The following is a 27,289-nucleotide window of genomic DNA, read 5'->3' as shown; positions in this document are numbered from 1 at the left end:
CTAAGGGTTTAAAAGAACAAAACTCTCCTGCCAGCTGAGACACTCCCCCACTTAGAGTAATGGCATTATTTAGATTATGTAACTGTACGTTGGCTCCATAGCAATGTGAGTGCTTGCTGAGGGATATGTGCACGTGGCAGCGATCCATGGCCCTAGGGAGAACATGGCCATGAGATCACCAAATGGCACCCATCACTAAGCTGCATTTTTAACGCAGAGATCAGGCCAGGGCTGAGCAGCGCAACAGGACTCAGACAGCTGGAGTCTAGGGCCATGTCTACCCAGAGGGTTTGTCTCGGTTCCAGCAACCAGTGCAAACCCTAGTGCAGACAGGAGAAGCTGCTATTTGCACTGGTGCCTGCTTGAAAGCAATTGCACGGGTTGAATGGAGTCTGATAGAGGTGTACACTTCCTATGCCAGGGGTTTGCATCGGTGGCTGAAACTGATACAACCTCTCAGTGCAGACAAGGATTAGTTTTTGCAGTCATGGTACATGTGTGTTTGCATAAATCGGGCATTCCAAGACAGAGCCACATGAAGATAACGTGGAGTCTCAGGCAAATGTGATCTTTGCATTTCTCTGTATCACACAGACATGACAAACTGTACAAAACAAGGCACTGTAGAAGTACATTTAAAAGAGGCTGTAACGAGTGACCCCAGGGGCATCTTATTGCTGACATGTCTCAGTGATAAACCCCCCTTTGAAAGTAATTTAACATTGGAAGGTGAAAGGCAGCCGCCCCCAGGACACATTTGAATATTGTTTTAAAAATATGGTGCACTTTAAAATTAAACTCTGAACAGTGGCCCAAGGAAGGGCAACAGGGACCCTTGTGCAGTCAGAGAGAGGGCATGCTCTCCCTGGAATCTTATGCATTTCATTTCTGATAAAGTAAGAACATCATCTCCTCCTCCTCCTCCCCAGAGAGGAGGTTAATAGTCAAAGTGCAAGTTTCTCCCAGAATTCTCATCCCGCTCCACTTGCAGTGAAGTTCCGCTAGCCAGGCACAGACTGCGTTACAGACTTCACCTGCGGCCAGGTTAGACAGACAGTGCACACACCCTGGGACAGTGCTCAGCTGTCAGAATGGAGAGGATCAGGAATGGGTCAGAGACTCATCATTCACAAACCCACCATTCATCTTCTCCAAGGTGCACCTCGAGTTAAGTTTGTGGAAAGTTAATAAATTAATCAAGCTAGACAAAAACTAAAAACAAAAACCTAAACAGTTCTGTTAATCTTCTGACTCCAAGGAGAAACGTTTCCGCACCATCTCTTCCACCGTATACAGCTTCGCTGCCCGGAGTGCATTCAGCAGCACTTTGATGAGCTCCAAGTGATCCTTCTTCAGCTGGGTGAGGTATGTGTGGAACTTTTCCTGAAGGGCAGGCCTGGTGTCCTTGTGGAGGACCCCCTTTTGGTGCCGCTCGAGGATTTGCTGGAGGCGCTTCAGCTTTCTCACTGGGATGTTCTGGTAAACCACAAAATCGATCACTGCTTGTTCACAGTCCTCATTCCCTAGAGTGGGGAGAAGACTAGCATGAGGTTTAAAGCACAGGGATGAAAGAGTAAACCTCATTGCTCTCTGTGGATCAGAACTAGGAGAAAAACCCTAGTGCAACTGGAGAGGATCATGGCATGTGGTCAGCAGCTGAGCCCCCCAAGTGGGCAGTCAACCAGCTGTCAGACCCAGCAGCACAGCCCAAGCTCTTAAAGAAATACTATTCAAATTAGACAGTCTAAAATTTGACCCTGACATTTGTCCAGTCTTATACCTGCTGGTCTCATCTCATGGCTTCCACGGACGTATTTGTCCTACTGATTCTTGCACAAGGCCTGTGGCATACAGAGCCTGATTTTCAGACCTTGGTTATGTACACATCTTGGGCCCACCTTTGTGCCTGTATTACCAGATGTACACGTCAGTATCCCTGTGTGTGCACACACGGCTAAAGAGAGATCTGTGTGGCCACGAGTGTGCACATAATGGGATTTGCTTGTGCACATGCACACACACAAACACTGCAGTGCATGTGCATGTGCAAAGCAGGGGCACACTAGTGCACTGACCTAGCATGTGATTATTGGCTCCAGCCTGCATGAAAGCACCTGAATTATGCAGATTTGTTTGTTTACTGTAAATCAAACTAGCTGAGGAGAGAATATTGATTGCCTGTGTGAGTTGCTGGATTGATGGATTATGCATAGAGCTGAGAGAACATGTTTAGAATCATAGGACCGGAAGGGACCTCAAGAGGTCATCTAGTCCAGTCCCCTGCACTCATGGCAGGACTAAGTATTATCTGGACCATCCCTGACAGGTGTTTGTCTAACCTGCTCTTAAAAATCTCCAATGATGGAGATTCCACAACCTCCCTCAGCAATTTATTCCAGTGCTTAGCCACCCTGACAGGAAGTTTTTCCTGATGTCCAACTTAAACCTCCTTTGCTGCAATTTAAGCCCGTTGCTTCTTGTCCTGTCCTCAGAGGTTAAGCAGAACAATTCTTCTCTCTCTTCCCTGTAATAACCTTTTTATGTACTTGAAAACCACTATCATGTCCACCCTCAGTCTTCTCTTTTCCAGACTAAACAAACTCAATTTTTTCAATCTTCCCTCCTAGGTCATGTTTTCTAGACCTTTCATCATTTTTATTGCCCTTCTCTGGACTTTCTCCAATTTGTCCACATGTTTCCTGAAACATGGTGCCCAGAACTGGACACAATACTCCAGCTGAGGCCCAATCAGCGCGGAGTAGAGCGGAAGAATTACTTTTGTGTTTCGCTTTCAACACTCTTGTTATACAGCCCAGAATGATGTTTGCTTTTTTTGCAACAGTGTTACACTGTTGACTCATACTTAGCCTTTGATCCACTCTGACCCCCAGATCCCTTTGTGCAGCACTCCTTCCTAGGCAGTCATTTCCCATTTTATGTGTGTGCAACTGATTGTTCTCTCTTAAGTGGAGTACTTTGCATTTGTCCTTATTGAAATTCATCCTATTTACTTCAGACCATTTCTCCAGTTTGTCCAGATCATTTTAAATTTTCATCCTATTCTCCAAAGCACTTGCAATCCCGCCGAGCTTGGTATCGTCTGCAAACTTTATAGTTGTACTCTCTATGCCATTATCTAAATCACCGATGAAGATATTGAACAGAACCGGACCCAGAACCGAACTGTGTGGGACCCCTCTCGTTATGCCCTTCCAGCCTGACTGTGAACCACTGATGATTACTCTTTGGGAACGTTTTCCAACCAGTTTTGCACCCACCTTATAGTAGCTCCATCTAGGTTGCATTTCTCTAGTTTATGAGTATCAAAAGCTTTACTAAAGTCAATATATACCATCTACCGCTTCCCTCTATCCACAAAACTTGTTACCCTGTCAAAGAAAGCCATCAGGCTGGTTTGATAAGATTTGTTCTTTCCACTTCCGTTCTGCTGACAGTCACTTAGCACCTTTTCTTCTACAAATCGATTGCTTAATTATTTGCTCTATTATCTTTCCAGGTACAGAAGTTAAGATCACGGGTCTGTAATTTCCCGGGTTGTCCTTATTTCCCTCTTTATATATTGGCACTATATTTGCCTTTTCCAGTCCTCTGGAATCTCTCCCATCTTCCATGACTTTTAGAAGATAATCACTAATGGCTCAGATATCTCTTCAGTCAGCTCCTTGAGTATTCTAGGATGTGTTTCACCAGGCCCTGGTGACTTGAAGACACCTAACGTGTCTAAGTCATTTTTGACTTGTTCTTTCCCTATTTTAACTTTTGATCCTATCTCATTTTCACTGATATTCACTACATCAGATGTCCAATCACCACTAACTTTCTTGGTAAAAACCAAAACACAGTTGTCATTAAGCACCTCTGCCATTTCCACATTTTCTGTTTTGTTCAACCCAAAACAATTTACTTTTTGTTTCGGAATGAAGAAAAATGAACAAATTTCAATTTTGGTTCAAAATAGGCCTGTCAAGCGATTAAAAAAATGAATCGCGATTAATCACACTGTTAAACAATAATAGAATACCATTTATTTAAATATTTTTGGATTATTTCTACGTATTCAAATATATTGATTTCAATTACAGCACAGAATACAAAGTGTACAATGCTCACTTTATTTTTGATTACAAGTATTTGTACTGTAAAAAATGATAAATTAAATAGTATTTTTCAATTCACCTCATACAAGTACTGTAGTGCAATCTCTTTATCATGAAAGTTGGACTTACAAATGTAGAATTATGTATAAAATAAAATAATGTAAAATTTTAGAGCCTGCCAAGTCCACTCAGTCCTACTTCTTCTTCACCCAATCACTCAGACAAACAAGTAGGACGGAGTGGACCTGTAGGCTCTGAAGTTTTACATTGTTTTGGTTTTGACTGCAGTTATGTAACAAAAAAAAAATCTACATTTGTAAATTGCACTTTCACAACAAAGATTGCACTACAGTACTTGTATGAGGTGAACAGAAAAATATTTCTTTTGTTTTTCATTTTTACAGTGCAAATATTTGTAATCAAGAATAATATATACACTTTGATTTCAATTACAACACAGAACATAATATATATGAAAATGTAGAAAAACATCCAAAATATTTAATCAATTTCAATTGGTATTCTATTGTTTAACGGTGTGATTAATCAGGATTATTTTTACAATCATAATTCTTTTTTTTGGAGTTAATTACATGAGTTAACGGTGATTAGTCGACAGCCCTACTTCAAAACAATTTGGTTTTTTTTTTTAGGATTTTTCAGTTCAGCCAGCAAACCAAAAATCAGTCCAACACTCAGCTCTCATGGGTTGAAGAAATGGCACTCGCCTCATTAAAATTAAGTGCTCAGGTAAAGGACTCAGATAGAAAATGGAGGGAGAGACAGAGGGAAGGTACCCCATTGGTCAATGTTAGACCCACATTCCTAGGGCTAGAGGTGCCACACTTGGGGAGGTGGTGCACTAGCGACTCTGGGATATGATTACTTTGATTTGGGTCTATGCACTGCAGTGTGGACGTCAGAGCCCTAGGATCGAACACGTGTTAGAAAAGTCTTAACCTAGGGTTAAAATACAATGTAGATACTCAAGCCCAGGCTTCCTAACACAGGTCAGCTGACATGAGTCGCAGTAACGCTGGGCTTACCCTAAAGGGCCACGTTCATCCTCTGGGTAAATGCACAGAGTGAATTTGGCCCTATGGGCCTGATCCTATATGTCGTACTGCAGGCCAGAAGCTCACAACAGAGATGGACCCAAGAGATCAGGATCGAAATGATCCCAAAACGTAGCAGTGCCCAGACCTGGATTAAGGCAGAGGCTTTCGGGCTGCAGCCCGGGACTCCGGCTCAAGGGGAGTCCCGCAAAAATAAATCACAGGAGGAATCTCTGGGACTGTCCTGGCCCCATGCTGCTCCCAGAAGTGGCCGGCTGCTAGTATGTCTCTGCGGCCCCTGGTGGGGGAGAAGGGGAAGGGGAAGGAGGCTCCACGCGCTGTCCCTGCCCCCAGCACCAGTCCCACAGCTCCCGCCATTGGGAGCTATGGGGGCAGCACTTGTGGGCATGGGCAGTGTACGGAGACACACTGTCCCCCTCCCGCCAGGGGAGCAGAGACGTGCCAGCAGCCGGCCACTTCCAGGAGTGATGTGGGGCCATGGCAGAGAGGCAGGCAGCCTGAGCCCTGCTGCGCCACTGTCCAAGAGCTGCCTGTGATAAGCACCTCCTGGCCGGAGACTGCACCTCACACCCTCTCCTGCACCCCAACCCCCTGCCCCAGGTCAGAACCCCCTCCTGTACCCAAACTCCCGCCCAGACCCCATATCCCCTGGTCAGAATCCCCCTCCTGTACCCAAATTCCCTCCCAAACCCTGTATCCCCTCATGCACTCCAATCCCCTGCACCAGCCCGGAGCCCCCTTCTGCACCCAAACTCCCTCCCAGACCCCTCACTCCCTCCTGCACCCCAGTCCCCTGCTCCAGCCCCCTCCTGCACCAAACTCCCTGCCAGACCTACCCTCCCTGCATCCCAGTCCGCTTCTGCACCAAACGCCCTCCCAGGAAAAAAACTTGTATACAGGGGCCCCACAAAATCTAATAACCCCAGGCCCAGAGGAAAGCTAATCCGGTCCTGGAGTCACATCCGTTTACACTAGCAGACAATTTAAGCCTATCTACAGAGTTTGTATTTGTATACAATTACTGACGTGCCTGTGTGTATCTGTAGCTATGTACATAGAGACATATGTAGGCACAGTACACATAGGCTACCCTGCTGCGTAAGAATATTCTTGCAAACTGAGAGTTAAAAATATCCCTCCATTCATAAATTTCCCGTTCTGCAAGTGCACTGTTGCTCAAGAGATGAGTGTGTATATAAACAGCTCCAGGGCAGGGTTCAGAGCAAGTTGCTGATGCTTAACAAGAGAAGGGCACGTGCTGATGACAGATTGGAAAAGAAGCAAGTGACAATGAACATCTCAGCTGCTAAAAATTGCCCCTTTGGGGAAAGGCTGACTCAAGGAATGGGGCAAGAGTCAAGATTCCTATTATGGAATTGCCAACGAGGAGAGAAGAATATTGACCAGGGAGAGGGACTCTGGGGGGGATGGAAAACAAACATTCCTTAAAAGCAGCCAAGAGTCCTGTGGCACCTTATAGACTAAGGCCTGGTCTACACTACGTGTTTAAACCGAATTTAGCAGCATTAAACCGATTTAACCCTGCACCCGTCCACACAACAAGGCCCTTTATATCGATATAAAGGGCTCTTTAAACCGATTTCTGTACTCCTCCCCGACGAGAGAAGTAGCACTGAAATCGGTATTGCCATATTGGATTAGAGTTAGTGTGGCCGCAAATCGACGGTATTGGCCTCCGGGCAGTATCCCACAGTGCACCATTGTGACCGCTCTGGACAGCAATCTGAACTCGGATGCATTGGCCAGGTAGACAGGAAAAGCCCCGTGAACTTTTGAAATTCATTTCCTGTTTGCTCAGTGTGGAGCTCTGATCAGCATGGGTGGCAATGCAGTCCCAAATCCAAAAAGAGCTCCAGCATGGACCGTACGAGAGATACTGGATCTGATCGCTGTATGGGGAAACAAATCTGTTCTATCAGAGCTCCGTTACAGAAGACAAAACGACAAAGCATTTGAAAAAATCTCCAGGCTATGATAGACAGAGGCCACAGCATAGTGCTGTGTGAGAAGAGTAACGGAAAGCCACAGAATCAAATGGACGCTCATGGAGGGAGGGAGGAGGTACTGAGGACTCCAGCTATCCTACAGTCCCCGCAGTCTCTGAAAAGCATTTGCATTCTTGGCTGAGCTCCCAATGACTGAAGGGTCAAAAACTTTTTCCCGGGTGTTTCAGGGTATATGTCATCAATTTACACCCTTCCCCCCACACCCTCGAAAGAAAAGGGAAAAAAAACAACATTTCTCGCCTTTTTTCAATGTCACCCTATGTCTACTGCATGCTGCTGATAGACAGGGTGCTGCAGCGCTGAACACCAGCATCCCCTTCCTGGTGGCAGACGATACAATATGATTGCTATCCATCGTCATCATCAGCCCGTGAGTGCTCCTGGCTGGCCTCGGTGAGGTCAGCTGGGGACGCCTGGGTAAAAATGGGAATGACTCCCGGTCATTCCCGGCAGATGGTACAGAACGGCTGATAACCGTCTTCATCATAGCAACTGGAGGCTGAGCTCCATCAGCGCCCCCCACCCCTTCATGTCTAAAGAAAAGATTCTGTACTGCCTGGACAATCATAGCAGCGGGAGGCTGGGCTTCTCTCCCCCGACACCCTTTAATGTCCTGCCTGGACTATCATAGCAGCTAGAGGCTTCCTCCCCCTCATTTTATCTCACTAAAAAGTCAGTGTTTCTTATTCCTGCATTCTTTATTACTTTATTACTTCATCACACAAATGGGGGACATTGCCACGGTAGCCCAGGAGGGTTGGGGGAGAAGGGAAGCAATGGGTGGGTTTGTTGCAGGGGCATACCTTAGAATGGCACGCAGCTCATCATTTCTGTGGGATATCTGGGGCTCTGACCCGGAGCGGCTGTGCTCTCTGGTTCTCTAGTACACTTGCCCCATATTCTAGGCAGGACTGACTCTATTCTTAGACAAAACGTAAAGAAGGGAATAACCCAGGGAGTCATTCCCATTTTTGTCCATGCGCCCCCGGCCGACCTCAGCGAGGCCAGCCAGGAGCACCCATGACAGCAACAGACGGTACAGAACGACTGATAACCGTCATCTCATCACCAATTTACAATGGCATGCCAGAAGGTGCAATAGGGATGGTAACTGTCTCTGCTACCTTGCAAAGGCAAATGAATGCTGCTGCATAGCACTGCAGTATCGCCTCTATCAGTGGCATCCAGTACACATACGATGACAGTGACAAAAGGCAAAACGGGCTCCATGGTTGCCATGCTATGGCGTCTGCCAGGGCAATCCAGGGAAAAAGGGCGCAAAATGATTGTCTGCGGTTGCTTTCACGGAGGAAGGATTGAGTGACGACATTTACCCAGAATCACCCGCGACACTGTTTATGCATTGGGATCTCAACCCAGAATTCCAATGGGTGAGGGAGACTGCAGGAACTATGGGATAGCTACAGGATCGCTACCCACAGTGCAACGCTCTGGAAATCGACGCTAGCCTTGGTACATGGACGCACACAGCCGAATTAATGTGCTCAGTGTGGCTGTGTGCACTCGACTTTATACAATCTGTTTTACAAAACCAGTTTATGTAAAATCGGAATAATCTCGTAGTGTAGACGTACCCTAACAGACATATTGGAGCATGCACTACATGCATCCGACGAAGTGGGTATCCATCCACGAAAGCTCATGCTCCAATATGTCTGTTAGTCTGTAAGGTGCCACAGGACTCTCTTGCTGCTTTTACAGATCCAGACTAACACGGCTACCCCTCTGATACTAAGAGATTCCTTCTGCCACATTTGCTGGGGGAAGCATCCATTCTGCTGGCAAAGGGAAGCTACTGTTTGTTGAAGACACAGAGGCCAGATTCTGCTCTCTGTTACACCTATACAGCCTCATGGAAGCCAAAGGGACAGATTCACAACAACATGGGAGCAAATCCATTGTCTTCTTCCCGCCCAGAGCATTTGGCCCAGTGCAGTGGCTGCCTGGCTCAGGTATATGGCAATCTGCCTCAGTGGGTCAGCTTGAGACTGAAGGTTAAATGGGCAGGAGTCATTAACTAGAAGTGAAACCAAAATTTAAATAAGCTAAAAATAAAGCCTGGTGGCCGCAGTCAGGAGAGGCAGCACGAGCTGCCCTGCCTGCAGCACACCACTTCTGCACCTGCTGCAGACTCCTGAGCTATTTCCCCCTCCCTGCGTAGCTGTGTGTCTTGGGCTGCCAGAAGGACAGTGCTAGATACATGTTCTCACTACTGCTTCAGACTGTACATAACAGGCTGACTCTGACATGCAGGGACAAGCCAAGGAAAGTGCCATTAATTGAAGGAGACAATGGCTGGCGAGGGTGCTGGGGGACCCTGTCTAAGACGATCTTAGCCAAGCTTGCAGTGAATTCAGGGGGGATTAGTTTGTCCTTTTTGTAGTTCAATTAAAACAGTTTTGTACTTTTAAATTCCACTGGAACCGATCCTATACATTAGGGTAGAACAAGCTTCACTGGAAAATTTCACTCCAACCTGGGTAGCAACATGATTCTAGCACATGGGTTCCCCTTCCCCCCGCCTAGGCAGACCTGAATAATCCCCCACTTCATGTTTGCTAATGCTATTCCGTCCCCAAGCCGACTTAGCTCCTCACCTGACTCCTGGGTGCCGTTTCCCTTGAACATCCTGCAAGTGGTGCACAGGGTGTCATGGAACTGGTTTCCGACGACATTAGTCTCCTTCCCTTGCTGCGAGCAGCTCTGGTGCACCTTGCACGGCTCTGTGCTGGAGCTGGAGGATGAAAAGAACCCCTGGGGGCACTTCTCACATTTCGTGTTCTGATGGGGAGTACCTGCAAAACGGGGCACAGAAAGAGTCTGAGCAGTGAAATACCTGCAGTACACGTCCATTGTGTTTGGGATAACGGCCCCTTAGGGAGCACGGTAAAAGAAGATGGCCCGATTCATGGCTGTCCTGTGCCTATGTAGCCATTTGCACCAGTGTAAAGTGAGCACAAGCCACTACCTGATGTTTGGCACCCACTGTGCACTGGTGTCAATGAGTGCTTAAGGTGAAAAGCAATGGTGAATCTGGCCCTAAGTCTGCATCTGGTAGTGCTCCGAGTTCCCTCTGGGCATAAGGGGATGTCAGACAGAGATTAGCTCTGTGTGCACATCATTCACAGGATCAGAGTCCAGTCCCCATCCTTCAAGGAGGATGAGCAGTTACCAAACTTAGGATCTGGCTGCAAGACAGCCCAATGCTGGGACCCCAGCCAGCTGGGTTGGGAACACCAACTCGCGTGCTGATGATCATAAACAAAGAAGGCAGAAAATCAAATCATAAGAGAACAGCCAGCGTGCCAGGAGAAACCACACGAGACAGAGCGCTCAGCCTTTATGGAAGCCGACGAGACCTGCGCACGAAACTAACAGGTGAATCTCTGATCTTAGGAGTCACTGCTCCAAAGCATGCAGCCCGCATCCTGCTACAAAGCCCTTTGAAGAACTTGCCATCTCTGTAACATCAGCCCACCGCCTTGGTGTGCGCCCAGACTCCTCCCTATTTCTGGATACCCAAGTAGTCACAAACGTGAAAAATAAATGCCATTTCCAGCTATATTGAGAAGCCTGCCTGCACCTCACGGTGGTTTGCATTCATGACTTCTGGGCTTTGTTACCGTCATTCCCTGGGTAGGATGGTAGCATGCTTGGCATGAAGCCAATAACCTTAAAAAAGGCACAGCTGGTGCAGAATGAAGGAGCCCATCATCCCACAGTTTCACTCCCTTCAACTGGCTCCCCTTCCTACTTATATGTCCCTCATCACTGTCATTTGAGCACCTGGTCAAATTCAACCTACATGGAACTGGCCTAAATGACCTTGGCACCTAGCTCACACTGCCTAATCATGGCATCTCACAATAGACATATTCCATGGGAACAAGCCATCAACTACCCACAGAAGACTCATGCGCGCAGAAGACAGGGCTTTTCCGGTGACTGGCCTATAAATCTGGAATGCAGTCATGGAGACCGTCAGGAAAACATGGCCAAAAAACCATTTCTTCAGAGTAGGAGGCAAAACACACTGCTAGACTGAGCCTGCCTACTATAAAACTGCAGCTTAAAACCAAAATAAATAGAGGCCAATCCTTGATGACTGGAGCTGGGAGGGAAAAAGACCGAGAGAGAGAGAAATACATCTTGGTGTGCATGTTGTAATTCTGGACAGCCCTCAAATACCACAGGGAAGGGGGTAATATAAAAACTAGACAGAGTTGTGATACGGAAAAAATAAAAACTCCCTAATATCCTTCAGTAATCTATGCATCATCCTGAGCTAGAGAGCTACGCTTCTGAGTCACCCTTAAATGCTCTTTGTTACATACCTGCTTTTGGGGGGCAGCGGGGAGAGATCAGTCTTATTTTCATTTGCCCCTTTCCCATCTTTAATATATGCTTTCAAAATCACCAAATAAGGATTCCAGGAAGCAGCCCCATGGCTAAGTTCATTTGTCAGTGCAGCCCCCGTATTGAGACATCAAGCAAACCTCTTCTGGTCCTCACAATGAACCTTCCTTGCCCACATGCCTTATTGCCTTCAGTCCTGGGTGCCCACGAGAGATTATGGCCAAACTAGCAGGAACCCTTGAAATATTTATACTTATATTGAGGTAGCGGTGTACTTGGACAACAGTGGTAGGATGTTGCTCGTTCAGAGGATGTAGCCACTAGATGACGACATTCTCTTACTCACTTGAGCGGATCTGACATCCCATCCAACAGAGGGCAGTGGTGCACATATATATGGTGAGAAAATACACACGCATAACCTTAGATTATCCGCTACTGCTATTTAACAGGTGTCTCCTGGATTCTGATAGGATGGTAATAGCATGAGACTATAATAAGGCCTTAGACACAGCTCTACACCCCTTGCCTCAGTACTCCAGCTGCAATACCTACCCAGCTTTACTACTCCAAACCCGGGAGGACACTTGGCATGCTCGATGCAGAACTCGGACTCAGAGTAGTAGCCGTGCCGACACTGGCACACTCTGTTGTGGGTGGAGTTGCACTGATGTAGCTCGACCTGCAGCTCTCCGCAGATGACGTTGCAGTATCGGCATTTCTCCAGGTAGTTCCAGTACTGCGTGTAGTGCAGATCTGGACACGGTGCGCACACTGTGGGTTTGTCTCTGGTGCAGTGCTGTGCCACAAAGGTTCCCGGCGGGCACTGATGGCACACCACTTTGTTGTTAGTCACGGGGTCTCTCCATGGGTAGGTGGGAGTGGTGCTGGAGATAGGCACAGCCAGGAAAAGCACAATAGCACCAACCATCCACTAGTGTAAAAAGACACAAAGAACTATCAGACTTTCACTTGCCCTCTTGTAGATGGGCGTCACAATTACAGCAGCTGGGTACCAGAATGGCCTCCCATGATTACCACTGGGGCCATGAAAAACCATTTTGGATCACACTGTTATCTGCCCCATCTATCTCCTCCTCCCACTCATCTTTCCATGCTGCCCCATAGGCATGGAATGTGCCCTCCATCCTGACTCTCTAACCCACTACTTCTGCCCACCCTAAGTGCCTCCTTAAGAGCTGCTTCTCGCCATGCCCACAAGAAGTGATTGAAACCAATTTTAAAAAGCCACTTCATTCCTCCTGCCTCTGGGCTCTTGTCCCTGCTGGCTCTCAGCTGTTCAGGGCAGGGCCTTCCTGTGTTGTGTCTTGTACAGCACACTGCAGACAAGGATCTATTTGAGCAGCCAAATTCACTGAGATCCCTGAACAAATACTGTCTATGTTCCATAATCCTCTGTAGTGCCCCACGCTGGTCTGAAGGGGAGTTTTGCCATTGACTTCAGTGAGGCGAGGATGTAGCCTTTGGCGGCCCCAATACTGAAGTGCAATGTTCGAGTGAATAGAGCTGCTTTGGGATTACAGGTTTTCCCCGGCTTGTAAAATTCCCGACGTCACTACCAGACAGGAGCCCCATGAAAAGCAGAAAACAAAGACACTCTGATACAGAACTCTCAAAGAGGAGCAGAGTGATTTAACTAACTTCCTGAAATTTACCAACACCTTGCCAGGTTTAAATGAAAAGAAACAAGTTGGACTTTGAGATGGGAGAAAATTACAATTTAGAGCCTTTTAGAATATCAGGTTCTGACTAAGGACTGAAGGCCCCGGGGTGCGTGGAGCAGGAGTTATCCATAAAATACAAAGACACTAACATTTTCATACAAATTTAAAACCCTTTGAGAAACAAGGGGGGCTTCACTAAAGGTCCGGAGAGCCACAGAGCTTTCTTTGGTTCCCCCCTTCCTGTGAAAAACACATTAGAACAACATCAAGAGCAAACAGGCTGTTACCTTGGATGAATGTCTCACATGCAGTGTGTGGTTGGACAGCATAGCACTGTGGATGGTATTAGCATTAGAACTCATGATATTTGGAGACATCTTCAGATGCTTGAATTGGGCCCTAGAATGATGTCTGGGCAGCTTCTCTTCTCCTGGGATACAGCGATGCTAATTTCTCCTCAAGTTCCAGCTCTGCTGGATTCAGGGAGAGACACAGTAAAGGGCATGAATTATTAGTGGGCCGCTCTTACCCAGGATGCTGTCAATATCACTACACCCTGCTTGGTCCTGGTGTGTCCAAAAGGCTTGCTGAAGAAGCCCAACAAGAACAAGAGTTACAGCTGCTCACCAAAGGCTGAGATCTCTCCCTCCTGGCTCTGATTTTAAATGATCCAGCCTAAATAAGCAGAGATCCTCTTTATTGGGATCTCAACAGGAACATTCAATCAGCTCCAGAGTTGGGGCCACAAGTCCAACGTTCACAGGGTGCTCTGGAACGCAAGAATGTTATGCGTGATTGCAGTAACGGTTATGCAACATTGGGCCATTGTGTAGTACAGATGAGGTCTTAAGGAAGGGAAGGGAAGGGACTCAGTGACTTGGAGACAGGGAGTGAGAAAAGAAAGTCACTGCAATCCACTCAGAATGAGGTTCCTAGAGCATACCCGAGGGACCGTCAGAGTGGGCAATTTTGAACTGTCTGCACTTCCTAGAGTTAGAGTCGTCTGGTTGTTATAGGCCCCTATGGATTTAAAGAGAACATAGAAAAGACAGTTACTCACCTTTGTAACTGTTGTTCTTCGAGATGTGTTGCTCATATCCATTCCAGTTAGGTGTGTGCGCGCCGCGTGCACGTTCGTCGGAGAAACTTTTACCCTAGCAACCCTCGGTGGGTCGGCTGGGCGCCCCCTGGAGTGGCGCCACTATGGCGCCTAATATATACCCCAGCCGACCCGGCCACCCCTCAGTTCCTTCTTGTCGGCTACTCCGACAGAGGGGAAGGAGGGTGGGTTTGGAATGCATATGAGCAACACATCTTGAAGAACAACAGTTACAAAGGTGAATAACCGTCTTTTCTTCTTCGAGTAATTGCTCATATCCATTCCAGTCAGGTGATTCCCAAGCCTTACCTAGGCGGTGGGGTTGGAGTGAGATGTGGCAGCATCATCTCTTGATTGCTGGACCAGTGCATAGTGCGAGGTGAATGTGTGGACCGATGACCAGGTCGCTGCACGGCATATCTCCTGGATAGGTACGCCTGCCAGGAAGGCGGCTGATGACGCTTGAGCTCTAGTGGAATGTGCTGTGAGGTGGCCAGAAGGGACATGAGCTAGATCGTAGCATGCGCGAATACATGCAGTCATCCAGGAGGAGATTGGCAGGCCTTTCATCCGCTCCGCGACCGCCACAAACAGTTGGGGAGACTTTCGGAACGGCTTTGTTCGCTCAATGTAGAAAGCAAGTGCTCTGCGTATATCTAAGGAGTGTAGCTGCTGCTCCCTCCGAGAAGAGTGGGGCTTTGGGAAGAAGACCGGGAGGAAGATGTCCTGGTTGGTATGGAAGGCAGACACAACCTTCGGGAGGAATGCCGGGTGGGGTCGCAGCTGTACCTTGTCTTTATGGAAAACAGTGTAGGGTGGGTCCACTGTGAGAACTCTCAGCTTGGAGACCTGCCTGGCCAATGTAATGGCCACCAGGAAGACTGTTTTCCATGTTAGGTACAGGAGTCAGCAAGTCACTAGTGGCTCAAATGGTGGGAGCATGAGCCTGTTTAGGACCAAGTTAAGGTCCCAGGTAGGGGCAGGGCGACGTATGGGGGAATAGAGACACTCTAGGCCTTTAATGAACCGAGCGACCAATGGGTGGGAGAACATGGAGTGGCCACCTTCTCCTGGTCGGAAAGTGGATATGGCCACTAAGTGTACCTTCAGGGAGGATGTCACCAGGCCCTGCTGCTTAAGGTACCAGAGGTAGTCTAGGACCGTGGGGATCGGAGCCTCCAAAGGGGTAACGCCCTGAGTTGCACACCAGCAAGAGAAGCGTTTCCACTTCGCCGAGTACGTTAAGCGGGTGGAAGGCTTCCTGCTGCTAAGGAGAACATGCTGAACTGGTGCGGAGCAACTCAACTCCTCCGCGTTCAGCCATGTAGGAGCCACGCTGTGAGGTGGAAGGCTCATAGGTCCGGGTGACGGAGCCTGCCGTGGTCCTGTGTGATCAGGTCTGGATGGAGAGGAAGGGGGACTGGAGAGTCCACAGACAGATCCAGCAGTGTGGTGAACCAATGCTGTCTGGGCCAGGCAGGTGCGATCAGGATTAGACGTGCTTTGTCCCTGCGGAGTTTCAACAGGACTTTGTGCAGTAGGGGAAACGGAGGGAAGGCATACAATAGGTGGTGCCTCCACGACAGGAGGAATGCGTCCGTGATCAACCCGGGAGAGAGACCCTGAAAGGAGCAAAACTCCTGGCACTTCCTGTTCGAGCGGGAAGCGAACAGGTCTATGCAGGGAAATCCCCACCTCTGGAAGAGGGAATGTATGACATCCGGTCTGATCAACCATTCGTGGCAGAGAAAGGACTGGCTGAGCCTGTCTGCCAGTGCATTCCGGACCCCTTGAAGAAAGTACGCCACAAGATCTATTGACTGGGCTATACAGAAGTCCCAAAATCAAACGGCTTCCTGACACAGGGGAGACGAACGGGTCCCTCCCTGTTTGTTGATGTAGTACATGGCCGTTGTGTTGTCCGTGAATACCGAAACACAATGGCCGTGTAGGTGTTGTTGGAACGCCTGGCAGGCGAGGCCCTCAACCCTGGCAGGCGAGGCCCTCAACTCCTGGACGTTTATGTGAAGTGTCAACTCCTGGGACGACCAGAGACCCTGGATACGCAGGTGCCCTAAGTGGGCCCCCCAACCCAGGGATGATGCATCCGTTGTCATCGACGGTGGCTGTGGATGGAACGGCATCCCCGCACATACGAGGGATGGAGTTAGCCACCAGTCGAGGGAGCGGAGGGGGCAGGGGGGGGGACTGTCACCAGGATGTCTAGGTGGTCCCTGCCCGGGCGGAATACCGAATGAAACCACGTTTGGAAGGGTCTCATGGGGAGTCTGGCATACTTTGTCACACAAGTACATGCGGCCACATGTCCCAGGAGTGCGAGACAGGTGCGAGCTGAGGTGATCGTGGAGGCCTGCAAGCTTCGTATGATCGAGACGATCGTCTGGAAGTGGGGCTGAGGTAAGTAGGCCCTGGCTTGAGTAGAGTCCAGGGTTGCGCCTATGAAGTCCAGCCTTTGCGTGGGGACCAGGGTGGATTTCTCGGCGTTGAGGAGCAGGCCTAACTGGGAGAAAAGGTCCGTAACCACCTCGACATGCTGCCGCACCTGCGACTGGGAGGACCCCTTGAGGAGCCAGTTGTCCAGGTACGGGAACACATGAATTTGCTGCCGACGGAGGTGGGCGGCCACGACGGCCATGCACTTCGTAAACACCCTCGGGGCCGTGGAGAGGCCGAAGGGGAGGACTGTGAATTAGAAGTGCTGGTGTCTGACCGTAAAGCGAATGTACTTCCTGTGCGGTGGAAAGATGGCAATGTGGAAATATGCGTCCTTCATGTCGAGGGCTGCATTCCAGGATCCAGGGATGGGATAATCGTTCCCAGGGAGACCATGCGGAACTTCAACTTGAGCATCCATTTGTTGAGGCCTCACAGGTCTAGGATAGGTCTGAGGCCTCCCTTTGACTTGGGAATTAGGAAATATCGGGAGTAAAACCCCTTTCCTCTCTCGTCTAGAGGTACCTCCTCTATAGCTCCTGCTGCGAGGAGAGATCGGACCTCCTGCAGGAGGGTTTGCTCGTGAGAGGGGTCCCTGAAGAGGGACCGGGAAGGGGGGCGGGAGGGTGGTGAAGAAGCAAATTGTAGATGGTATCCTTGCTTCACCGTGCGCAGAACCCAAAGGTCTGATGTTAATTGGGACCACGCCGGGAGGAAGTGGGAGAGGCGGTTGGAGAAAATAGGGGAAGGATCCTGTCCTAAGGCTGGTATGCCGTCCCCGGGCGCACCTTCAAAAGTCGGACTTGGGGCCCGGTGGTGCCTTAGAGGGCCCTTGGTTTTGGCCCCCGTGGGAGCTGGACTGGCGTCTGTGGCCACCCCGTCCGCGCCTTCTGCTGAGGTCCTGCCTTTGGCGGGGTGGGAAATATGGGCGGCGTGCTTGGGGCCTGAAGGGTCTACGCTGGATCGCAGGGGTATGCATCCCCAGCGAGCGTATGATAACTCGATTGTCCTTCAGGCTTTGCAGCCTGGGATCCGTTTTGTCCGAGAACAAACCCTTGCCATCAAAGGGTAAGTCCTGGATGGTGTGCTGCAGTTCCGGGGGTAGGTTGGAGACCTGAAGCCAGGAAATGCGCCTCATGGTAATCCCCGAGGCCAGGGTTCTGGCTGCTGAGTCGGCCGCGTCTAGGGAGGCCTGGAGGGAGGTCCTGGCTACTTTCTTACCCTCCTCCAGGAACGCATTGAACTCCTGACGTTAATCCGGGGGTAGTAGCTCAGAGAACCTACCCACCTCCGCCCAGGTGTTGTAACTGTATCGACTCAATAGGGCCTGTTGGTTGGCCACACGGAGTTGCAAGGCCCCTGCTGAGTACACCTTGTGACCTAGGAGATCCATCCGTCTAGCCTCTTTGGATTTAGGGGCCGGTGCCTGCTGGCCATGTCGTTCCCTTTCGTTGACCGACTGGACAACTAGGGAAGAGGGAGGAGGGTGGATGTACAGGTATTCGTACCCCCGAGAGGGTACTATGTACTTTCTTTTGACTCCCTTAGCCGTCGGTGGAATGGAAGCTGGAGACTGCCAAAGGGTATCGGCAGTGGCCTGGATGGTCTTGATAAACGGTAGCGCTACCAGGGTGGGAGCATCTGCAGTGAGGATACTCACTACTGGGTCCTCAACTTCTGGGACCTCCTCCACAGGTAGACTGATGCTAAGGGCCACTCTGCGCAGGAGGTCCTGATGGGCCCTGAGGTCTATCGGCGAGGGTCCTGAAGATGAGATCCCTGCCATGGCTTCATCCGGCGAGGAGGAGGAGGAGGATATTCCGGGGATGAGTGTGTCCCGGATGGCCTCCTGCTCCTGGGTCAGTTCCTGCTCCAGCTGCCCCGGGGAGTCTGGTGGTATCTGTTCTTCCGACTCAACCGCGGGGGGGCGGGAAACGGTGGCCTCTGGTATCCGATGTTCCGAGGTAGCAGAATGGGTCTGGACCGGGGAGCACCCTGGGCCTGGTGGTACGCCCAGGGTGTCCAGAAGGACCACTGTTGGGATCCTACATCCTGTGGACGGGGGTCCTGGAACACACCCACCGGTACTTCCGGATCCCGGTCCCAGTCGTAGTAGCTGTCCGCCTGGGAGGATGCAGACGTGTGTCTGGACGGCCATGGTGGAACAGTGAAGGATGGAGCCGAAGTCCCAACGGACCTCACACCCCTCAGTTGTGGCAACCGGTGCCGGTACTCATATCGGTACCGAGAGCGAGACCAGGACCTGCGACCGGCTCGGTGTCGGGAGGTCGACCGAGATCTCGAGTCTCTCTGCCTTGACCTGCTCCTGGAGGTGCGGTGCCTGGTACGGTGCTGGGAGCTGGAGCGGTACCGCGAGTATCGAGTTGACGCTCGAGGTGTTGACCGGTGCCGGGAGCCTGAACGGTACCGAGGTGAAGACCGGTGCCGGGAGTCTGAACGGTGCCGAGACCGGGATCGCCGTCGAGAGTGGGAGCGACGTCTTGATCTGGAGCGTCTGCGGGATCACGATCTGGAGCGGTGCCGGTCCGCCACGCTGACAGATGATGGTCTGGTCAGGGTCGGCTTGCCCAGTGATTGCAGTACCCGCACCGGCGGTGCCGGGGGTAAGGGCGGTGCCGCATCAGTGATCGCGATCAGGTCTCTTGCTGCAGAAAACATCTCCGGGGTAGAAGGCAAAGTAAGCTCTACCACGGTGGGTACCGGGGAGCTGCCAGGCGCCGGACTCGAAGGCCCTCGTGGGGCTGGAGTTGACGGTGCCGGCTTAGGCAGTGCCACGGCAGGTATCGGTGCCGGGCGGTCCGACTTCGGTGCAGGCTCTGGCTGCAAGGCGGGTGTTGGCAGGTTCACCTGGGTCTTCGCCGTCTTCGACCTCGGGGAGAGAGAGTGGCTCGGAGTAGGTTTCGGTGCCGGCGGGGGCCGGTGCCGGGAGTCCTTGGTGGCAGTGCTCGGTGCTGTGGCGGTGCCTTTGCTTACCGGCTGGCTTGTGCTCGGTGCCGAGGACGGAGGTGTCAGGGCCGCTTCCATGAGGAGCTGCTTTAACCTGATGTCCCGCTCCTTCTTAGTTCTCGGCTTGAATGTTTTGCAAATTGAGCACTTAGCCGATAAGTGTGACTCCCCGAGGCACTTTAGACAGGAGTCATGGGGATCTCCTACCGGCATAGGCTTGTGACAGGCCGAGCACTGTTTGAAACCCGGTGAGCCAGGCATGAGCTCCGGGTGCGGGGAAGGGTTGACCCCCGATCCCCTCAAACAAGTACTAACAATACTATTAACACTAACTAAGTCTAAGAAAAACTATGAGCTGCTAGGGAATGTGGAGGTCAGCTAAGCCGCGCTCCACTGTTCCAAAGACCGACATGGGCGGTAAGAAGGAACTGAGGGGTGGCCGGGTCGGCTGGGGTATATATTAGGCGCCATAGCGGCGCCACTCCAGGGGGCGCCCAGCCGACCCGCCGAGGGTTGCTAGGGTAAAAGTTTCTCCGACGAACGTGCACGCGGCGCGCACAAACCTAACTGGAATGGATATGAGCAATCACTCGAAGAAGAAGAGGGTATTGCAGTAGCCACATTGAGGAAATAATACCTGCATAAGGGTTTTGGCAGAGTAGATATCTAGGTAAAGTTTAATTCTCTTGAGCCTGGAGATGTGCAGCAGGTGGATTCACAGATAAAGGGAGATGTGAGAAGGAAATTGTTAGACAAAGATGATTCAGAGTTTACTGAGAAGATCTGGATTAGAGAGAGCAGTAGGGAGTCAGACACAAAAGTCACAGAATTCTTTACTCAGAAGGTGGCCTCCAAAACATTTAACACGAGGAAGTTATGTGTATCTAGGAGCTGGCAAAGTCAAGACCGGCATAAAGATGAGAGCTGGAGGGAGAAAAGAATGAGATGATCTTTTTGCACTGGTATCATTGCATGACATTTGGTAAACAATTACCCCCTATGCTATTGTTGCCCACTGCTCAGTGCACGTTACGCATCCCCTTCTGTGCCTGACCCACAGAGGATGTCTGCTATAGCTACCAACCAGGGGACTTAGTCCTTTAGCTCAAACTGTTGAAAGTCTGGCATTAGCTCCAGAGATCCTGGGTTAACCCCCTGGTGATGACTAACATGATAATTGTTACCCTATGACCTGATTTCATTCAGTATTTTAAAAAGAAATAGCTGAGCTACAGCAGTTTAAATGTTAACTCTGAGCCTTCAGTAAAAAAGTCGATGAAAAAGTGATATGGATTTTTATCAAGGGTCTAACTGAATATTTAAGAAGCACAATGCAGTAATTCTGAGACTGATACATACAAATTTATACCAGAAAAACTAGAACAAGCTGCCAGGCAAGTAGTCTGGTCTATCAGCTTAAAACCATCTGCTTTATAAAGTTTGTAATTACAAATTAAAGCTCTTACAATTTACTAGGGGGAAAAAAGGACACTCGAAAATGTTACCCCATTTAACAACATGACTTAGGAGACTTAGTCTCATTGAAAGTCAAGGAGAACATCACACAGATTTCATCAACCTGGTCTGCAAAGGTGCTGATGGCTTCCAACTCCCTCTGAAAAATCAATCTGCTATATCTGTACCTCTCTCTCTCTAGACACACACACGCAGTTTGCATATATACATGATCATATATGATACACAGACATATATGACGCACACTCATAAAAATCAGTCCTAATCACACAAGGGTACAAAATTATGAAATAAAAAAGACTGATGCAAACCTTACTTTCTATCCTATCCTGTATTTCTATGGCTTTTAGTTCTAGCTTTTCACTGATAAATACTGCGATAACACCCCATTACAAAAATAAATAGAACTATGTTTACCCAATAAACACGAGAAAAATACTGGAAATTGTTACTTGTAGCTAAGGGCTTGTCTACACAGAGCACTAGTGCGCATTACAGGGGGTATGATTTCTAAAGCACACAAATGTATTGGGCATAATTAGTCCCTGATGACCCTGCTGGTGCACACTGAAGTGTCCCTAGTGTGCTTTAATATAATGCTGTTTGAACCAGAGACACACCAAAGTGCGCCAAGGAATGTGACAAAGAGCTTATGCTTTACAGTGTGTGCTACTGTAATGAGTAACCCACATGCTCACTGCGGTAGCGTATACAAAGAGAAAGCCCCTGAAAAACCTCAGATTTCTGGGCACCTACATAAAAACTCAAAAAATAGCTAAAAACACACCCATCCACAAAATGAAATTATAAACTCTGAAAAACTGACGCCTGGCTTAATAAAACGAATTCTCACACACAGGTGGACACATCCACAGGCCATACACCCTCCTCCCCCTACACACACACCCACCCCCCGCCAGCCAGCCGCTGCCTTTCCCCTCCTTACCGGGCTAAGCATTGGTGCTCACAGCTGCTGCCCTTGCTGTCTCTGCCTCCCTGCTCACATACCCAGCCACTTTATAACGCCGAAGAGCGCAAGCCCTGCCCCCAGAGCAAGGCCTGGAATCGCCTCTTGCGTAAGAGCGACGGCGCCGTGATGAATCATCAGCTGCCAGCTCAGGGCAGTCCGCAGGGAGCGGGGCAGCTGCAGCACAGGAGCGAGCCCCTGCCGGCTGCCTGCTTTCCCTGCGGCCCGGCCCAGCGCCCCGGGGTGCGCGCTCTCCCCAAGAGCTCCAGCGCCTGCCGGCTGCCTGCTTTCCCTCCAGCCCGGCCCGGCGGAGCGCCCCGGGGCGCGCGCTCTCCAGGAGAGCTCCAGCCCTTGCCGGCTGCCTGCTTTCCCTCCAGCCCGGCCCGGCGCAGCGCCCCGGGGCGCGCGCTCTCCCCGAGGGCTCCAGCCCTTGCCGGCTACCTGCTTTCCCTCCAGCCCGGCGCAGCGCCCCGGGGTGTGCGCTCTCCCCCAGGGCTCCAGCCCCTGCCGGCTGCCTGCTTTCCCTCCAGCCCGGCCCGGCGGAGCGCCCCGGGGCGCGCGCTCTCCCCGAGGGCTCCAGCCCCTGCCGGCTGCCTGCTTTCCCTCCAGCCCGGCCCGGCGCAGCGCCCCGGGGCGCGCGCTCTCCCCGAGGGCTCCAGCCCTTGCCGGCTACCTGCTTTCCCTCCAGCCCGGCCCGGCGCAGCGCCCCGGGGTGTGCGCTCTCCCCCAGGGCTCCAGCCCCTGCCGGCTGCCTGCTTTCCCTCCAGCCCGGCCCGGCGGAGCGCCCCGGGGCGCGCGCTCTCCAGGAGAGCTCCAGCCCTTGCCGGCTGCCTGCTTTCCCTCCAGCCCGGCCCGGCGCAGCGCCCCGGGGTGTGCGCTCTCCCCCAGGGCTCCAGCCCCTGCCGGCTGCCTGCTTTCCCTCCAGCCCGGCCCGGCGGAGCGCCCCAGGGCGCGCGCTCTCCCCGAGGGCTCCAGCCCTTGCCGGCTGCCTGCTTTCCCTGCGGCCCAGCCCGGTTAGGCGCAGCGCCCCGGGGTGCGCGCTCTCCCCGAGGGCTCCAGGCCCTGCCGGCTCGCCACGCCAGGACGCAAAGCAGAGGGGACACGTGTCCCTTACCTGGGAAGCCACCGCACCTCCCTTGCTGGGGAAAGGCACAAGAGGGCAGTGCTGCTCCCCACCCAGCAGGTGGGACAGGTCCCCCAGCGAGGGCCGCAATACAGGGTGACCAGCAGTGTATAAGGCAGCACCCCACTGGCTCCTCTTGGAGACTCCCTCAGGGAAGGGGGCTCTAATCACACTAGACAGCTCCAGAACAGGGGTCACCTCCCCTTCTCAGCCTGGCTGGGCTTGCAACTGTATTCAACTGCAGGTGAAATTACCTGGGAGCTTGCTGCTTTCTGAAAAGCAGGCCTATTTAAGGTATCCCAGGTTGTTCCCCCCACCCCACCCCCTTGAAGCACCCAGAATCATGGGGGCAAGAATAGCTCAGTGGTTTGAGCATTGATGGCTAAACCCAGGATTATGAGTTCAATCCTTGAGGGGGCCATTTAGGGATCTGGGGTCAAAAAACAACCTCTCAAGGACAATACTTAGTCCTGCTAGCCAAGTCAGGGTACTGGACTCAAATGACCTTTCCAGGTCCCTGCTTTATGAGACAGGTATATCTCCATAGATATTAGGCACTTTGGAAAATCAGGCCTTCTCTCTTTCCAGGGGGGGGAGGGGTCTGGTCCTGTTCCCACTGAATTCAATGGCAAAACTCCCACCAGAGCAGGACTGGATCCACACTCTACAACCCTGAACGCACACAGTTCTAAAAGACATCCAGAAAGCTACCTAACTTATCTGCTTCCTTTTTATGGGAATACTTTCTTCTTTTGCCAAAACACAACATAAAACCCCTATTACTCGAAAGCTTGGCTTCACTTTCCCATTCACACCCGGGCATGGGTTAGAATTTTCTAACAATAATTAATTGCCATGTCCAGGCAGTTTTGTACATACTGCATTTGAATCAAAACTGTGTGTGTGCACACACGTGTATTTGCTGTGAATATTTGTCCAGGAAGCAAATGATATCTGAAATTTTGCACATCCACCGTCTGCACTCTCGTTTGAGTATTACACATTTTACCCGAACACATCAGGAATTGAGTTAGCCGGGGGAAGGCAGGGAAATTCCCCCTCTATACATTCTCTTCCCTAGCTGTAAATGTTCAATAACTTCCCAGTCAGGGAATCTTTTCGTCACATATATTTGTTGCATGCATCATCAGTAGCTAAATATGCTCCATTCCCCAATGTCGTAAGATCCCAGCACAGCATCACAGGCCACAAAGACCATTGCTATCATCATTACTAGGGGAAGGCGAGGAATCTTGCAGAGAAAAAACTACCCCAAACACTCCATAGAGTTTCACTGTGTAAGCTGCTACTACGCTATCCCCCTCCATAGATCTAGCAAACTGCTCCTCTGGCTAAAACTCACAGGAGCAGGGACCAAGCGTTTTCAGACCATGGCCACAGCTATGCATTCCCCTCATATAAGAGCCATGATTGATCACTAGACTGACCACCTTCAAACGTAATGGTAAAGCGCTTACTTGCCTTGGCTTTTCTATAGTAACTGAACCTTTCCGGAGTGTCCAATATAAAGAAAGTCAACGTGTAAATACTATAGTGATGTTCCTTAGCCAGAAGCTATAGATCCTAAGGATCCATGGGGAAAGCAGATAACCACACTGATCCACAGCCATCCCACTGGCTAGATCTCTTCTCTGCCCTGCAGCCTAGGAAATCTTCCCACATAAGAGTTCATCGCCTAATCCTCTCTGGCTGCACAAGATCCCTCTCTAAGTGTTTGGGGGGAGAGCCGCAAAGCAGAACACCCTGACTCGGGTCCTGTGAGAATCAATGCCCCATGTCTAATTCTCATCAGAAATCCTCAGACAGCAGCAGCTTCTCATTTCTGACCCATGCTACCCTAGCCACCCCTCAGAATCAAGCCAAACCCAGTGGTACATCTGCAGACAGCCTCCGTGCACTCCATGGCAATGAACGTGCGCCAGAGTCCACTGCTCACTCTTGTGCCCACCTTTGCTTACAAGTACTTCTGTCTTCCCTTCGCTAGCACAGGTGGAAGGAGCATGAGCTGAGTTACTCCAGACTGCCTGTAGGCACTATTATCAGCACTTCAGTATAGGGGCAGAACTGCTCCCCTACCAAGCTGGTATCTTGCCTCTAATCTCCTTACACTCTGACCCCGAAACAAGTATATCTTGTGTTAGAAAGTGAGAGAAGCAGGGCAGAAATTGATAGCACTGTGCTTGTTAGAGAATAGGAAACTCATGGCACTTTTTTTTCCATTTCCTTCCAACAAACAGGAGAAAAAAAAACGTGCTATGTACAAAGCCACGCAACGTCATACCCTGCATTGACTTTGGGGAATCTTCCGTGGAATATTTTTCCCCTTTTGATTTTGCAATTGCTGCCCACAGACACACACACATATAGCAACACACCTTATGATCACATAAGCCTGAATTGTTCTTCCGCTTATTTTCCTGGCATTCCAAGGATGTTTTGTAAATAAATGTTCATTTATGCTCACTAGATATTGACAAAGCATTTCTGAGCATCTCCTGCGTAAAACACAAGTATAAAACCTCTTCATTTAATTTGTATTGTAAGCCATTCAGGATTGTGCCACAAATTCAACTTTAAGGTGTTTAACAGTGAAAAGTGATTATGCAGAATAGCACCTGCTTACTCTGCCAATCAGCAGCTGGCCTTTTAGTTTTTACTACTTTTTATTGTTGTTAGCTCTGCAGAGCCAATGCAGTATGGGAGAGGGAGCTGAATTCTATTCAGGTTTGCACATAAACAGGATTGTTAACTAAACTCCTATTGCAGATGACTACTGGTGATACACAAGCCAAAAAGAATGTAACTTAAGCTGCCAGGGCTGGCACAGTTAGACCTCCTCAAAATTGCTTTTTTACTTGCAAACTGGACAGATTTATCTAGACATCATTGACACAAAACATAGAAAACATCATGTTGCCATCGTTAGACATTTTTCAAAATAAGACTCCATTTTAGCTCTATTTCTTATTACAACTCTCCTACATAGGTTCTAATCACCACAGTATCTCAGCATCTTCCCTTAGTGTGTATTAAGCAACATGACTAACTTCTGTCGCATGCTTATTTTCTCATCCTCTTCCCAGTGTGAGAAGCATGTGCAGTGGAGTGCCTTGTTTTGGTAGGGTCTCCTCTTTCTTTAATAAATATTCATATTGCTGTGTATTCAGGTTACAGAAGGCAGTCAAAGAAATGCACTTTGCACTTGGAGCAGAAGGAGGTGAGGTCTGTGATGGGTTCTCCAAGAACAAGAACATTGCTCAAATAAAGACTGCAGGGTCAAACACCTAATGTGCAAATCACTCAACATCCATGATATTGAAAATTTAACACAGGTGCAACATTAATGTAACATTCTATTTATACAGTTCTATGCCTAAGCATGCATGCTCTCTCTCACTATATATTTCCATAAACACACACACTATATATTATATATGTGTGTGTGCGCACGCGCGCGCACTGCATGTTACTGTATAGCCTCCCTTCTGACCACCTTAAAAAAAAAAGTGTGTGGTGTAAACATCCTGTGCACCAGGCAATAGATTAATGAATGCAATTACTGCAAGTGACCCAGTAGTGCCCCCCCAGAGGAAGAGGCAGTGTTTCTCATCCAAACAGGTCCCCCAATTACTAGCATTCAACAAACTTCAAAGAAGAGTCATGTACCATGCGTTTTGAAAAGCAAATGCAAAACCTATCAAAAGAAAACAAAATGCAAAGCAGAGAGTCAGACATGGGGGAGACAAGTGGGAATTTCCTCCCAAAGAACCAGCCATTGCATGAGTATCTTGCACGGACTAGAATTAAGCAGGATTGAGCATTTCCTCTGACTGAGCAGGTGGGACTAATCTTTAGTTGGAAACACAAAACTATCATACCTCCAACTCTAGGTCTGTGTT

At 49.9% G+C, this 27,289-nt stretch overlaps 1 protein-coding gene across 5 annotated transcripts; it reads right to left on the bottom strand.

The window, feature by feature from the left end:
• Positions 1-559: 559 nt before the first annotated feature.
• On the bottom strand, positions 560-27,289 carry TNFRSF6B (TNF receptor superfamily member 6b). Of its 5 annotated transcripts, none has more exons than XM_030533590.1 (5): positions 27,269-27,289; positions 13,571-13,753; positions 12,154-12,532; positions 9,840-10,037; positions 560-1,523 (listed from the first exon to the last, which is right to left on the bottom strand). In XM_030533590.1, the coding sequence occupies exons 2-5, from the start codon at positions 13,658-13,660 to the stop codon at positions 1,240-1,242; spliced, it is 951 nt and encodes a 316-aa protein (XP_030389450.1). In that variant the 5' UTR covers positions 13,661-13,753; positions 27,269-27,289; the 3' UTR covers positions 560-1,239. The 5 variants fall into 5 exon arrangements, with proteins under 5 accessions (XP_030389450.1, XP_030389451.1, XP_030389449.1 ...); XM_030533591.1 differs by lacking the exon at positions 27,269-27,289 and adding an exon at positions 22,226-22,417 and having other exon boundaries at positions 560-1,476; XM_030533589.1 differs by lacking the exon at positions 27,269-27,289 and adding an exon at positions 22,226-22,413 and having other exon boundaries at positions 13,571-13,756.

This window comes from Gopherus evgoodei, chromosome 14 (assembly GCF_007399415.2).
Source record: "Gopherus evgoodei ecotype Sinaloan lineage chromosome 14, rGopEvg1_v1.p, whole genome shotgun sequence".
Classification (NCBI taxonomy): domain Eukaryota; kingdom Metazoa; phylum Chordata; order Testudines; family Testudinidae; genus Gopherus; species Gopherus evgoodei.
Note: the sequence above shows the minus strand (reverse complement) of the source record. Positions and strands in the feature narration are given on the sequence as shown.